This window comes from Camelina sativa, chromosome 16 (genome assembly GCF_030686135.1).
Source record: "Camelina sativa cultivar CO46 ecotype springtype chromosome 16, ASM3068613v1".
Classification (NCBI taxonomy): domain Eukaryota; kingdom Viridiplantae; phylum Streptophyta; class Magnoliopsida; order Brassicales; family Brassicaceae; genus Camelina; species Camelina sativa.
This window is the reverse complement of record NC_141895.1, coordinates 19,052,214-19,067,720: the sequence shown is the minus strand read 5'-3', so window position 1 is coordinate 19,067,720 and position 15,507 is coordinate 19,052,214. Positions and strand designations below refer to the sequence as shown.

General features: G+C 33.8%; 3 protein-coding genes across 3 annotated transcripts; all 3 read right to left on the bottom strand.

Moving 5' to 3' along the window:
- Positions 1 to 3,114: 3,114 nt before the first annotated feature.
- LOC104750709 (uncharacterized) lies at positions 3,115 to 5,504 on the bottom strand. Its single transcript, XM_010472551.3, has 2 exons — positions 4,579 to 5,504; positions 3,115 to 4,258 (listed from the first exon to the last, which is right to left on the bottom strand). Exons 1-2 carry the CDS (start codon positions 4,798 to 4,800, stop codon positions 3,194 to 3,196), a joined length of 1,287 nt encoding a protein of 428 aa, XP_010470853.2. The 5' UTR covers positions 4,801 to 5,504; the 3' UTR covers positions 3,115 to 3,193.
- Positions 5,505 to 6,283: 779 nt separating this feature from the next.
- LOC104750708 (protein CROWDED NUCLEI 3) lies at positions 6,284 to 11,181 on the bottom strand. Its single transcript, XM_087493535.1, has 8 exons — positions 10,642 to 11,181; positions 10,337 to 10,546; positions 9,987 to 10,240; positions 9,615 to 9,885; positions 9,457 to 9,540; positions 7,112 to 8,961; positions 6,840 to 7,026; positions 6,284 to 6,689 (listed from the first exon to the last, which is right to left on the bottom strand). Exons 1-8 carry the CDS (start codon positions 10,861 to 10,863, stop codon positions 6,465 to 6,467), a joined length of 3,303 nt encoding a protein of 1,100 aa, XP_087349661.1. The 5' UTR covers positions 10,864 to 11,181; the 3' UTR covers positions 6,284 to 6,464.
- Positions 11,182 to 14,334: 3,153 nt separating this feature from the next.
- LOC104750707 (CLAVATA3/ESR (CLE)-related protein 12-like) lies at positions 14,335 to 14,906 on the bottom strand. Its single transcript, XM_010472546.3, has one exon. It carries the CDS (start codon positions 14,885 to 14,887, stop codon positions 14,555 to 14,557), a length of 333 nt encoding a protein of 110 aa, XP_010470848.1. The 5' UTR covers positions 14,888 to 14,906; the 3' UTR covers positions 14,335 to 14,554.
- Between the last annotated feature and the right edge of the window lie 601 nt (positions 14,907 to 15,507).

The window sequence follows — 15,507 nt, the reverse complement described above, 5'->3', positions numbered from 1 at the left end:
CTATATCGACCTAGATTGGTAATAGGTTCTGCATTGATCAAGCTTGTCAACATACGTTGATGATGTTATTTAGAAATGTGAAGATTATATGTTAATTCAAATATATATTTAGCTTAGCCTTTTTTTACAGGGGAAATGGTTATATAACCAAAAAAAAATCTATTATTCACAAAATAACCATACTAACCATAACCATGAATCAATTATATTCTCTATATTTATGTATTAATGACAGTTTTGCCCTTTTTGTTTTTTTTTTGTTTTTTGTTCTAACCATCATCATCTCTTCCACCAACTCTGGTCACTTCCGATTTCCAGCCACCACCACCTCCGGCCAACCACCACCCTACCGCCGGCCGACCTCCGGCCAACCTCTGGCCAAGCTCCGTCCACCGGCTACCACCACCACTCCACCTCCGGTCACCCTGCCTTCAGCTAGCCACCACCCCATTCACTACCACTAAACACTAAAATGGTAATTTTAGATACCCTCTATATTATTTTTTTAATTTTTTCAAATAGTGTGCTATATTCTTCTATAGTTTTTTTTTTGGTTACATAGCTAATTCACCCTTTTTTATATTTACTTTTGTCAACATGATTTTGATATTGTAAAACCAAATTAAGAGAATAAATATTAGCATATATAGTCATCAATATGTGTTAATATTATTGCTGAAAACTAACTAAGAGACTACTTATAAGAAATTTATTTCACGTATATATACAATATGTATGTGTGTGTCTGGTACGATATATATATATATATATATCTTCAATGTAAATTTATTCAAATAAAAGTAAATTTGTGTCATCTTTAGCTATTGAGTTATAATGATACTTACCTTCAAAATATATATATATATATATATATATATATATTCAAAAAAGAATTAGCTAATGAGTGTTGACAGAAAAAAAAATTTAGCTAATTGTGTGTCATCTTTAGCTATTGAGTTATATTGATACTTCTCTTCGATAAATATATATAAGATATAAAAAATTAAAGAATAATGCAAGAAAAATGTATTACAAATAAATAAATCTAAATAAAGTAAGAATATATAATTAATTTTAAATGATCTCTTAAAAAATTGATACGATATAAATTAAAATTATTAATCATGAAAATACAAGTAAATTAACAAAAATGTAAAAGGGTACAAAGAGAATAATAATTCAAAATGTCACTTAGGATAGAAAAAAAAACAATGATGTCATCATATTAATATATTAAAAAGGTATATGGTTTTATATTGGAAATTAGCATGTTTTCATTGAAATAAATAGAAAGATTAATTACGGGAGTGCATAAGCACAATTTTACAATATTAAACTATGCATCTTTAGTTTAAAAAGAAAGAATATATGCAAATCAATACTTATAACATAAATTTTAGAATAATTTGATGTATAATATATCATTTGATGAAGTGGAAAAAAGAAGAATGGTTAAAAAAGAAAAAGTAATTGAGAAGTACATATATGAAACTAACCTTATAAAGTGTGTAATCGATTTTATTTTTTTTCTGACAATTTTATTTTTTCCAATTTCAATAAAGCTACTCCTTCTTGCAAAATTGAATGACAATTTGAGTAAATATAATCAGGATTTTGGACATTTACCCAAACATATTACTCTTTTAATTATAAGAAGATTTTATAACCAACTAATGATTTATACTCCCAAAAGGAATTACAAAATATACTTTTCATCAAAATAAATTTTATACTAAAAGAAAAAAAAAATCAAATTATTTAATGTTTTGTTAGTATGGAATGAACATGATCCTTGCTTCGCGATTCAACATTCGTTCGTGAAGCTCGGTGAACGAGATTGGATTACTTGGAAACTATAACTTAATGATCTGTTTCATCGGAGAATTAACAAACAATCATAAATGCCACTAATTCCTTGACATTGGCAATAAATTTTTGGTTGTTAGTGCAATAAACTAGCTTACAGTAAGTGGCCAAAGATCTTGAGCTTGGATATGAACATAGCAATAGAGCAAACGTATCAACAAAACATACATCGTATCGTCTGAAATACCCCCAATTTAATTATCTAAACAAAACCACCAAAGTATAAGTGTTGATACATAGAAAGCAACTAAAAGAAGAAGAAGAAGAAGAACAACAACAACAACAACAATAACAAACAACTGAACAAATTAAACTGTGATCACACTTGCAAATGTTGCAAGCAAAGCTGCTGCTTCCTCTGCTCTAACTTTTACGGTTTTACCTGATATTTACGGAAATTCTTGTCAAAAGCCTTCCGCTGCATCTTCCGCAAGAGCTTGGGTTTACTTCTCACAAAATTAGCATTTCTGAATTCCGCTGCATCTTCCTTAACTCTTTTAAAAAATAACTATAATAAATAAGATTCAAAACTGTGCACGCACGATAGAGAGATGAATTTTTTTTTTTTTGAATAATATATAAAATTTATTCAAAAAAAAACAAACGTTTTTAAATGTAGAGAGATGAATCATTCGTTAAATCTTGCAAAACTACAAAACTTACATATTATTTCAGGCACTTCGTAGAAAAATATTTTGAAATTGAAGCAAGAAATAAATTTGTATTAGGGATACAATATCTCATATTGGAAGTTGAGTAGGATCTTAAGTGGTATATATAAGATATGAGTCTCTCCACTCATTGCCAACTGGTTTTGAGTTGGAATCCCACAATCTAATATGATATCAGAGTCCAGTCCGCACATGCTCAACCCAATCCACAATCGGCCCGGGCGAATAGTTGGCCCGCCGATTCATACCCGAACATACCGAGATTGATGCTTAGAAGAACCATCATCTGGAGGGGGTATATTAGGGATACAATATCCCACATTGAAAGTTGAGTAGGATCTTAAGTGGTATATATAAGATGAGTCTCTCCACTTATTGCCAATTGGTTTTGAGTTGGAATCATACAATCTAATAGTTTGGGCCTCGAAAGAATCTTGCTGTGAAACTCTTTCGGATTCCAAATGATGAAACTGTTGTTGCTTTTTGCCCCACGACATTATTGAAGCTAGTGTTAGGTTACCTAATGGGCTTTTTGCCTTTTTCCATTGTGTTCTTTTGTATTTTTATTACAGAGAGATTAAACTGAAACGACCACAGTTTTGTATTGTACCATTTCAAATTCAGAAGTTATTGTTATATCACAAAAACGAGGGGTGCTAGTTTTTATCTGCCGTAACTCTCTTACATTGGTTCACTCCAAAAGGAAGGTTCTTGATCTTATCTCCCTTATAACACAGATTAGGGTTCCCCCAAACACCAAGTCTCCTTCCCATCCTCTCATAAAACTTCCTAGAGAATTCCAACTCTCCGCTGATGTCATTTCCATTCACGTAGAGCGCGCTGAGACTAGGCATTTCGGTTTCCATTTGTGGAATGAGTTTGCCTCCGAGATTGTTGTTGCTCAGACCTAAAAACCTCAGTTTCTTGAGCTCCAAGATTGAACCAGGAATCCCCCCTGTTAATCCTGTGTTGGAGAGGTCTAGAACCACCAAATTCTTCAGATTTCTCCACTCTAATCCTGTCAAGTCCCCGGCGAGGCGGTTATTGGACAGGACCAGCTCTACCAAAGAACCCATCTCTTGGATCTCTTTAGTAAATCCACCTGAGAATCTGTTGTTTCTAAGGTCCAAAAGAGTCAGATTCTTTAAGTACTGTAGCTCTCTAGGTAACTTTCCTTCCAAGTAATTGTTACTGACGTCAAGTTTCAGAAGTGAATTCAATCCTCCAACGCTGAAGGGCAACGACCCGGATAAGAAGTTCCGGCTCAAATCCAATATCAACAATCTGGTTAACCCAAAGACCTCTGGTACTCTCCCTGTGAACTTGTTTCCTGACAATACTAAGCGTCTCAGTCTTGTTAACTTGGCCAAGTTCTCCGGCAGTGGACCTGTTAACTGGTTTTCTAGCACCACCAGAGATTGAAGGTTGGTGAAGTTAGTGATGACAGAAGGGAGTTCACCTATGAGTCCCGGGTTTGATCTGATCTCAAGTCTCTCCAAGCTTTTAGAGAGTTCAACCCACTTTTCATCTGAGACTGAAGCTAGGTATCGGTTCGGCGATGTGAAACAGCTGTAAATAGAGAGGGACTTGAGGTGCTTGAGCTCAAAGAGTTGTGGTCTGATCACTGGAACGTCAGCACAAGCAAGAGAGTTTTCTTGTACAGTCCCAAAGCTTAGAGCAGTTACATACCAATGATCATCATACATATCACAAGTCACACCCTGCAGAGTTAACCAACAGAGAATTAGAAATTTGAGAAACAAACGTAACATTAACAAATATATTTTTATCAAAATAAACAAATTCTTTAACAGATATATCGAAATAATTGTTACTAATAAAAATGAGTGAGAAATTTTATTTTCTCTCGCTTCGCTTGAGATTACATTGTAGGCACATGCACAAACAAAGCTGTACAACCATTTTCACCTCAAATTCAAGAATCATAATCTTGATAGGTTTAAAACATTAGTAACATAGTTTTTTTGTTGTTCTTGAACGGATTAAAATAAGATTAAAGAAGAGTGATGAGAGAAAGAACCTGGATTGGAGTCCAGCCACAAGGGTCAGGATAAAGAAATGAGCAATTCCATGAGTCACCGACAAAGCCTTGAATTGTAGAGTAGAGAGCAGTTTGTTCTGTTTTCTCCATAGGAACTCCTTCACTTTCCTCTGCTTCTGCCTTGCTCAAATCCACCACCAAACACCACACACATAGTAAAAAAAACAAATGTTGCTTCTTTCTAAGTCTAAGCATCTTCATTGAGACTATAATAAGATTATAGAGAAGATAAAGAAAAAAAAGTGTTTGTGTGGATCTTATCTGTATTGGAACTATCCCACTTGTTGTACGTTTCTATAAGGGAAAGTTACAAAAAAACAACAACAAGAAATATAATCAAGAATTTTGGGTTGGTGTTAATGTTGAAAGATGAAAACAAAGCTATCACCATTCACCACAATTGGGTTATGGGACCCTTTTTTGAAAACAACGAATGTTGGTTGATTTGTATACAGAATTGTTTTGATTAATCTTTTATCCTCTAGAGCTTGGTTTGTGTCACAAGAAAATTTCGTGAAAAGCTATAGAGGTCTCTCTGTTTCGTTTCTCTTAATGGTTTAGTATAGAGGAGATGCCATGAAGAAGACGTAACCAGAGAACAAGAGAGGAAAAGCCAAATCTGTTTCTCTAACTTATGATTACATATAGCACAGACTATAATATGACAAAACTGAAATATTGGGTTTAAAATACGAATAACAAATAAAAGCCTAAATGTAAAGGATCTTACAACTTTTACATGCTTACTATTATGGCTGTTTGATCCGTAGACTAGAATCATTGTGAAGTTAATAGGGTACATAGCCAGGGATTTAGACAATGACTTGGCATTAGCAATTAAAATTCATAAACCGGAGAAAGAAAAAGTAAAAAACCTAATTTTTTAAAGCAAGACACAGTTACCAAAGCAGAGAAACAATAATGGTAATGAAAATGATAAGAAGAGAGGGGTCCAACATCTTGTGTTGATAATGCAAGTGAAAGCGAAAGACAGAGAAGATCGAGTGAGTCTCTCTCTTATAAGAGGAGCTGTTTATTCTGCAGCCTCCGCATTTATATATTTTATTTATATGTTTCTGATATTTCCTCAACTGTCCCTTTCTTCAAAATTAGTTATTATATTTCCTGAAAAATATTTTTTTAGAAAACACTTAAAAAGGAAGAAGCTTACTTGGTGGTTGAAATTAAAGAATAATGTTTAATTACTTTGGATTAGTTAATTAAAAGCATTAATAGAATAGAACCAGATGATGGATTTTTTTGACTGGTTCAAAAGTCATAAAACCTTGCCATTGAGAGAATTAATGGGGATGTTTCTAAGAGTGGAGTGTAATGAAGAGTGAGTTATTGATGCTCTTGCATGTCCTTTCTTTTGGACCACACTCTTTTTTGTCTTAACATTGATAGGTGAGGCGTATCTACTATCTACTCACTATAAATCCATCCAATTTAAGTTTCAAATCTTGGTAAGATCCTACATATAAGCCATTGTGTAGTCCTTTTCTGCTTTTTACCGTTTTCTGCTTTGGACTTTATTTTTAGTTTGGCGATTTTCAAGCAAACATAACCAAAAAAAGATGTCAGGTCCATGACAATGACTTAAGTAACTTTGTTTCTTACCTCTAAATTCTGGTTTGGTTCCTTGGATACCAGCATTATCTATGGTCATGGAGTTGGAGTCATAGAGAGTAAAATCAAATGTTACATTTCCTAACATGTCCATGCCTTCCAAGAATCACTTCCTTTTTGTTTCAGTTGCTTAGAAAAAAAAAAGTGAAGTTAAAAAGAACCAACACATAAGATGTTGCAAATCCTACTTGTGGGATAGTTTTGTCTTTTTAAAAAGACAAATAAAGGGAAAATGATCAGGTTGTGAAAAAGACCCAAATCTTTTTTCCTATGGAAGCATCACCTTGGCGCTCTGTTTCTTCTTCTTCTTCTCCTTCATTCTCCTCTTCGATCATGCTGATATCCTCATCATCATCTTCACCATGCTCTCTTATTTCACCGCTGCCTCCTGTTTCCAACTGTGAATCTTCGACTGGCCTCTTTCCCGTGTTGTTATCATTGAACTCCGTCTCTGCTACAACCTGCATCAAAACCATGGTTCAGATTATATATATCCTACGATTAACATGCCCACATGTTCCACTTAGACAGCAAGAAAGAACATTTTGCACAAAATGGAAAATAAAGTACGAAATAACGAACACCCAATTCGATGTTTCAGAAAATCATACCCTAACAATCTCCTCATGTGTTACTGCTTCCACTAATACTTCAGCTTTGCCATTTTCCCTATTCTCACATTGTGGTGGAGTAAGAGTATCCTTCGGACTTGGCACTGTTCTGATATCACCACTGACACTTTCTTGTTTTTCTGTGACACCTGTTGATGCTTGTGCTTTATCTTCTTCTGTTCCTACACTGAAAGCATTTTCCATACAAATATTAGTTTCACACGTATTGAATTCACTGCAACTCATTTTCCTAGTTTAAAGTAGTAACTTACTTTCTATGTCTCCTGAGATGATACCGGCTTTGCCCTGGCGTTTGAGAGACTGGAACGGCTATTTGTCTCTTCTTCCTACGTCCACCAGTTGTGATACTATCTACACCCTCATCGCTATCACCAGCTGTGTGTTCACTTTCTGTGATTCTAGAAGCCTGTTCGCGTTGTCGCTTCTTTGGAGTTCCTACATCAGATGGTTTTGAATCTTTCGACGCAGCTTTTGTTGCTTGCGATCTTCCTCTAACAGACTTACCCCTACCTCTACCACGTCTAGGTTTATCACTCTTTATCTCTGATTGCAGGGAAACTTCAGGACCTTCTTGTATTCTACTATCTGTGAAACTCTGTTCGGTAGCAGATGGTTCATGATCATCGCCTGGCACTGTATCCAGACGATCATCACGTTGCGGAGGTTTTGGAAGCTTAACTGTTACACCCAGGTCAGTGACTTTATCTGCCTTCCCAATCGGTGATATACTCAACAGCTTTGAAGCAATTTTCCCAATCAAAGATGTTTTCCTGCTATTTTCTGCACTGGGAGAAATGCTGAAAGCGTCCTCTGCTTTTAATTTCCGTTTCTCAGAAAGTTTGTCCCCATTTTCAACATCAGGCAGTCGAAGATCAGTCAGAACAAAATTTTCGGTTATTTCTCCGCAGGAACTGCAGCTCTTAAGTTTTTCCAGGAATACTAGGAAACGCTCTCTTGCACTGATGAATTCTTCTCGTTGCTCCTTCAAAGAGCTTCTAAGTACATCTAGCTCAGTGATGTCGTTATGCATCTCAACTTCTTGTTCTTTCAACAACTTCTTTTGGATAGAAATTTGTTCTCTTTCCCTCTCAAGAGCAAGCTTCTCGTATTGCACTTCTTCCATCTCTCTCTGAGCCAGCTTCTTTGTGTAATTAATGTTTTCAAGCTCTTCTTGGCTTCTCTTCTCATATGTTCTCTCCCTTTCATTAAAATCTCTCTCACCCTCTTCTTCTTGCCTTTGCAACTCCATGTCAAGATTCCTTTTTTGCTTCTCAAGATCTTCAACCAACTGATTGGTCTTATTTTTGGCATTTTCATGCAAAGCAAGTTTCTTAATCTTCATGTCTGCTTCAAATGATTCTTTCTGCATCTTTACACCATCCAACTCCCTCTTCAAATCATCCCTTGATGTCATCTCTTCTCTCTTTAGCCTATGCTTCTCTGATATTTGCAACCTTCTCAGTTTCTCCTTTTCTTCAGTAACTTCCTTTTGCTCTCTAGCTATGTCAGCCCTCTTTTCATCCAAAACTTCCCACTCTTTCTCAAATCTTTCCTTATCTTGTTTCAGTTCTTTACGTTTCTGTAAGAGTAACTCCTCCTCTTGCTTAACTCTATCTATCTGCTGCTTCAGTTCAGACTGCTGTCTCAGAAAATCAAGTCTCTCTTCTTTTGTAATCCTGAGACTTTCATGTTGTTCGAGAATCACTGACTCCTGCTTTGTTGTCCTAGCTTCGATCTCTTCAATCTCATCTTTCAGTTTAAGCAAATATTCCTTCTCTTCGAGAAATTGATGATTTTCCAAATTCAGCTTTTTCTCTTCTGCTTTTATAGATTTTTCATTTTCCTTCACAGCTCTCAGCCTTGCTTCAAGATCCTTGTCTTTCACCTTCACTCTCTCCTCCATTTTCTCCAAAGCTGCCTCTCTCTTCGCCAACTTCTCTTCCTTGTGGCTGATATCAACTTGCAGCTGCTCAATTTCAGCTTTCTTTCCCTCAAGTTCTTCATCAAGGGATCTCCTCATCTGTTCAAGCTCCATTTCAAACTCCTGCCTTCTGGAATCTAGAACAGCCTTCTGATCATCAAGGAGCTTCCCAATCTCCATCTGTTAAATTTCATCACAGTGTCATATCTCTTTGAAGTATGTATTTTGACACTTAAACAGACAGAAACGAAAATAATAACCTGAAAATATTAAGTTCTGTAAGTTGTTCTAGACAGTAACTAAATTTTTTTAGCATCCACATAGAATGTCACCATAGTTTAAAAATATTCCTTACATTAACCCAAGCTCTGTATACAAACTCTGATTTTGTTAAATACTACAAAAATAACATTTCACAATAACTAGGACACTAATAATCTTGTAAGCCGTACTTGCCGCACTGTCACATAAAATTAATGAGGCAAATAGAGGTGGGTGGGTATGTGTGTGTAATACAACACAAAAACAGAAAGACACATCTACCTTTAAATTTTTCTATCCATTTACTGAAGGTTTACTACGTGAAACCATAAAATAACCATTACAATGACCAAGGAAGAAAAGGCGATATATATTTAACAAATACAAAAAAGTTTCAGGCAAGTTGAGGCTGACCTGCTCCCTCACAATAAGCTTCTCCTCAAACTCATGGAGCTCCTTCTCTTTGATATCAACTTTAGCCTTTATGGCTTCAAAGTCCTAAAACAGAAACGAATTCCTATATAAGCAAAAATGTACAGGAAGCAGAAAATAATTGCAGCTTGAAAACTCACTTTTTCCTTCTTAGAAATGTCATTTAGCATATTGTTTATAGATTCTTCTCTCTCTGTTAATTTTGACTTGGCAATATCAATCATTTGTTGCGTCTCTTCAAGGAGCTTCTCTTTCTTCTTGATAGCTCTTTCACTTTCCATAATTCTTTCTTCTCTATTGTTAACGCTTTTTTTAGCTTCAGACAACCTATCTTCTTGTAGTGTCAACTTCTTCTCCCAATCCTGTAGTTCTTCTCTCTGCTTGTAAAACACTGCCTCATAAGCTTCTCGTCTAAGAAACATAAGAAAAAGATAACATGTGAGGTCAAATCTCCATACCAACAAACAAGAAACAGAACCGATGAGTACAAAAAAAAGAGTGTTTGTTCATACTCTGTGACTAGAGAAAGATGCTCCCTTTGGTGCACTTTTTCACGAGTCTCCACCTCCTTTAGTTTCCTTTCTACCTCAGAACTTTTTCTATTAATCACTGAAAGCTTTTCTTCAGCAATGGCCCTCTCTCTATCCACCACTAAAGCTTTTTCCTTCATACCAATAACCAAAGCATCTGCTTCGGCTAGCTTTGCCTCAGAAGTAGACTTCGCCTCAGAATGTTCTTGTCGCCAGTATTTTGAATCCTTCTCAAGCTGAAATACACAAATAGCAGAAACGTCTAAATAAACATCAAACCCAAATAAAACCACAACAAACAGACACAGCACGAACTGAGAAATGAGAGATACCTCAGCTACAAATTGTTTCTCGGCAATCAAAGATTTCCTAAGGTTCTCTTCTCTTTTGTCAGCTTCGTTTAAAGCAATCATCTTTGATGTCCTTTCACGATTGAGAATCTCCGTAGCTTCATTAAATGCTTGTTGAAGCTCTTCGTTTGTCAAAGTCCACTTCTTCTTCTCCATTAGCAAAAGCCCCATATTATGTTGGTAATCAAACAGCTGTACCACAAGAAAAATTCTCAATTCAAACCCAAACACTCATAGTTACATAATACGACAACAACAACAAAAAAATCCAAACTTTATTAATTTACCTCTTTCTCAAGCTTCAAGATCTTCTCTGTAAGAGCATCAAGATCTTTTCTCTCCAGAGAAGGTTCATCGAGTAAACCAACTTCTTTGAACTTTCGCCAATCATCATCCTCTCCTAGGAGGAGCCCCCTTGACGGAGACGGCGTCTTGATTTCATCGGCAAAAGCTATAGCCTTTCCTTTCCGGTCAGTCTCCGACCACCGATTCCTATGCGGAGTGAACATTTCTGTGCAAACCCTAAAGACCCAGATGCATCGATTGGAGAATGAAAGACCAAACAACCCTAATTTGACAATTTCGGAGGAATTGAATTGAATTGAAGAAGCAAATTGCACCAATTTGAAATCTTTTTTCTTAAGAGGGGCCGTCGTGGAAGCAGTTAGTGAAAAAAACCCATCAGTTACAAGAAGAGACTTCTGTCCTCCGCTCCGAAACTGCGCACTCTGTCTCACACACAACCTTTCTTTCTTTCTTTCTTTCTTTCAACCTCAAAAGTGGCAAAGTATCTTCTTCGGTGCTTTGCATTTTGCAAGTTGCAAAACGAGACGTCATCAGCTCGTGTAAATTATTTATTGGGCCTGTTTGGGCTTTTTTTCATTATCCAATTATAATTATTTAATTATTTTACACATTAAATCAACTTAATTTTACATATCGTATATTCTAATATTAATAGTGTAAACAAATAATAAAATGAGGATTTAACCCGGGTTAATACAAATTTAATAATATTTTATTAATTTCAAGTTTCCAACATGTCTTATTTAGAAGTCATCTACTATATAACCATATTATATAGTATTTTAAACTTTTTAAAAATTTACGTATTCGTAATATTTAAAAATTTTATTAAGTTTATATATATTAATTATAATATTTAAATAAATATGAATTGAAATTCTTCTTACGTTAAGAATCAAAGCTCATTGGAAAACAAAATGGGAATCAAATTGTTGTTTTTTTTATTTTCAAAGAATTCAGAGATATAATATTTTCAAAACACAATAGAAAGTGGTTAAATATATCATAATTTCTGTTTTCATATTGATTTTGCTGTAATGTTTTTTAGTTGAAATGGAATGTAAAATATTTAGGAAACAAAATCTGAAGTAATGCTATTTTTGGAAACTTTTTAGGGATTAACTTTGTAAATAAGTTTTTAATTAAGTACAAATAAAAGGGTAAAACTCAAAATGTATTTAAAAAATGTATATATTGATATTTGATATTTGGTATTCAAAACAAAATTTCCTGGATTTAATGTCTTTGCAAAGTCAACGTATGTGTTATATATGTGAAAGGTCGATCAGTAAGTTAAAGTTGTCACTACAAATTGCTAAAAAAGTTTTCTGAAAATAAAGATAGAAAAACATATATGTATTTTTAATTTAAAAATGACCAAAGTACTAAAGTTATAATCAACTTATTTAATTGATTTACGAAAATTAGTTTTATTTTTAAAATCTTATATTTCCTAAAAATTAATCATATTTAAGTATGTTTACTCCCGTACTTCAAAGACAATGACATCCCAATATATGAAAATTTCAATGGAATCTTCGCTATGTTTAACATTTGTATGAAATTTGATTGTATTTGTAACATCAGTAAAAAGGATCACTCGGTTAAAGAGTGTGTCGTGCATATTTTACTGTTAATAAGATGATTACTTATTCATGACTGTTTATATTGATGAATGTCGTCCTTTCGTGGGCATCCGATAATATTAGGAACCACATGAGCTAGCATGACAGCCTTTCATTTTGAAATCTTGATTCAGTTCTTGTATTCTTCTTCTTCTTCTTTTTTTTTTTTTTTTTTTTTTTTTTTTTTTTTTTTTTTTTTTTTTTAACATTCTCGATTTCATTGGAGAGAAAAACATTGCATGTGAGTCTGTGACATGTATTCCATGCATGTTGTTATCAGAATTCAACCCTTGCTTTCTTTGCTTAGTAAATTTTGGAAATCAAATGCTTTGGCCATGCGCTTTAATTTTTTTATAAAATATGAAAAATGTATATATCTTTTTGGAAATAGTATTCGAGTAGTTGATGATATTCTTTTTTGTAATAATCAGCTAGTTGTTTCTGCTTTTACTCTATTGGCTTTCTACAAAACATTGTAAATATATTTCAATGTCACACAAACCTAATATCTGAAAGGGGTCCATTGAAATGATGGACACACAACCACTACTATAGTCTTAGACTACTGTGTAATGGCGACTTTGCTTATTTACTAGATAATAACTTTCTAATAAAAAGATCATTATTTTTTGGGGCAATTAGATCACTGGTATTCTCAGTTTAATAGTTTGTCCACATAAAAAAAAACGAAGAAACAACTGTATTCTTGAGTTGACATAAACTTATGCTAGTTATCACACATCTACATATGAGTTTTAACATAGTGGATGCCGTTTACCACAAACTTACCATTTTTTGTTAGATACGCTTAACGTTTATTTACAACTTAGCATTTGTATTATGTTCTCAAACAAACATATTTATTGAATCTCTCACAAGTTTTTCACAAATATTTACGTTTTTTTACCATATAGAAACATTTTTCATATACATATAGGAACATTATTCATATTCAATGTTCTAATGATCGTATTTTCATATCAAAGTTACAAAATTAAATTCAGCTGTCATGCTAATTCATAAATTTTTAATCGCAAAATCAAAATCCTAATGCCAAAATTAAACTCTCTCCAGACTTTAGACCTCAGGGAGAGAATTCATATCATACACATATATTCTCTCTTAATACCGGAAATTTGAATTGGAAAAAAAAATCAAAAAGAAAAATTATAGCGACAATATTATTGTTTGAGAAAAAATGTAAATTTTTATTTTTTAAAAAATAAATACTATAAGAAAAAAATTACAACTAAAAAATGTTACTCAAATTCCTCTAATTTTCTTTCCATAAATTCATGTTACACATATATCCAGTAACTTTCTTATTTGCACTGGATTCTTTGGTCCTTTATTTTTTTATTGGTAAAAGCTTTGGTCCCTTTTTGCATTTATGTAATGTCAATATCAGAAAGAAAACTAATAACATTTTCATGGTGTAGAATTCAAAATAGGAAAAAGTCGGCACATCCTTGGATTGAGAGACAGTGAAGCTTTTGCAAAATGACAATTTCCTTATTTCTATCGAAAAGACAGGCCAAGTCATTTTTAGACGCACCAAATAAATGTCATTAACGTTTCTAATCTATTCTCTTTACAAAATTACAACACTTTTTTTGTTATTATTTGGGTGAGTTTCTCTGATTTGCTCTATATAAAATTTCTTTTTAAAATAAACCAATACTCTAACTGTATTTTATCTTTTGTCGAAATGAGAATACGTCTACAGTAAATTTTTGCGTACTATATAAGCATGAAAAGAAAAGTATACCTTGTAATCCAAATTTCATTTATGTGAAACAAAAATTATTAGTTTTCTTTATAGTATTGTACTCTTTGTTTATCTTACACCATTTATTTTTGGTATAATATCTCTGAGTTGTGAGTTGTGACGTGCCGTTGCAGCTACTAGTTGGTTAATCCCAAAGTCAAAGCAATTATTTAAACATCCATCATTGTAATCAGCGACCAGTTTGATCTATTAAATTTAAAAACTAATTATAGTAATCAATGTACATAACAGTCATTACTACATTCAGTAACAAAACAAAATTTAAAATAATATCAAGATGTCAATATCTTTAGTAAATCAACATATTCACCAATACAAATCGTCAAAATTATAAGAAAAAATATAATGTATCAACACCCATATTGTAGAAATGTATCCTCTATTGTTTAATTTTTTTCCCTTACGGAAATATATGAAAAAGAAAGAAAATAAAAAGCTAGACAAAAGTATGTTACCACACAAATGAAACACGCGCCATCATCAGTGGTGCAACGGATTCGGTCCGGATGGAACACGGCGTTTCTCCACCCCATAACGAGGGTCGATCTCATCACCGTCGTATTGCTCTTCGGAACGATGGTGATCATGGCGGCGGTTGAAAGGCGTGAAGTCGTATCTTTGTGAGAGAGCTTTTCTGCTGACTAATCTAATGGTGTGAAAACGGTGGTGGTGTTGCTTAGACATTGACAATGGCTCCTCAGCCGCATTTAGATAAAGGCGGCGGAAGTTGAGGGAGTACAAGTGGTGGAGAAGGAGGAAGAAGAGAGAGAGCCATAGAACTACGAAGAGAATTTGAGAGAACTTCAAGGCCATGGAAGATGATTGAAGGAAGTTTTAAGCATATGGGTGTGTTAATCAATAAGAATAGGGCCAAAAATAAAAATAAAATATAAGATATTGTCTTTTTGTGTTTATGTATGAATTTGGAAAGATGTAACGAAAAGCTTTGTAGGACGGTTTGGAAGATAGTATGGTAAGAGAGCTCAGCTATATTTATATATATCATTATATTATATGGTTTACAAAATGTAAAGCTTAAGAGATGTGAAGGGAGTGGGATTTTGTCTTTTCAACGCTGGCTGCTTTATCATATGACATATGTGCTCTATTTTCGTAAAAGTATTCGCTAATTTTTGTGTCAAAAAATTTGGGCAAAAACATATGTTTGGTTTTTATTCTAGTGGCTGACCTTTCTTAGCTTTGCCGGTAGTCTTCTTTTTTCTGTCTTCTAGGTTAATGGTCACATGACCGCTTTTTTAACTCCCACAACGAGTTCAAATCTAGTCAAACTGGAAACGAAAGAGAAGCTTCACGACCACTAACTAAGTTATCATATTCCGTAAAAGATTTCGTTTTATGATCTCTGTAATTTGTTGTTAGAGAAATCGTTGGAAACTCTAAATATCATATTAGTATATTTCTGTTTTTATAGG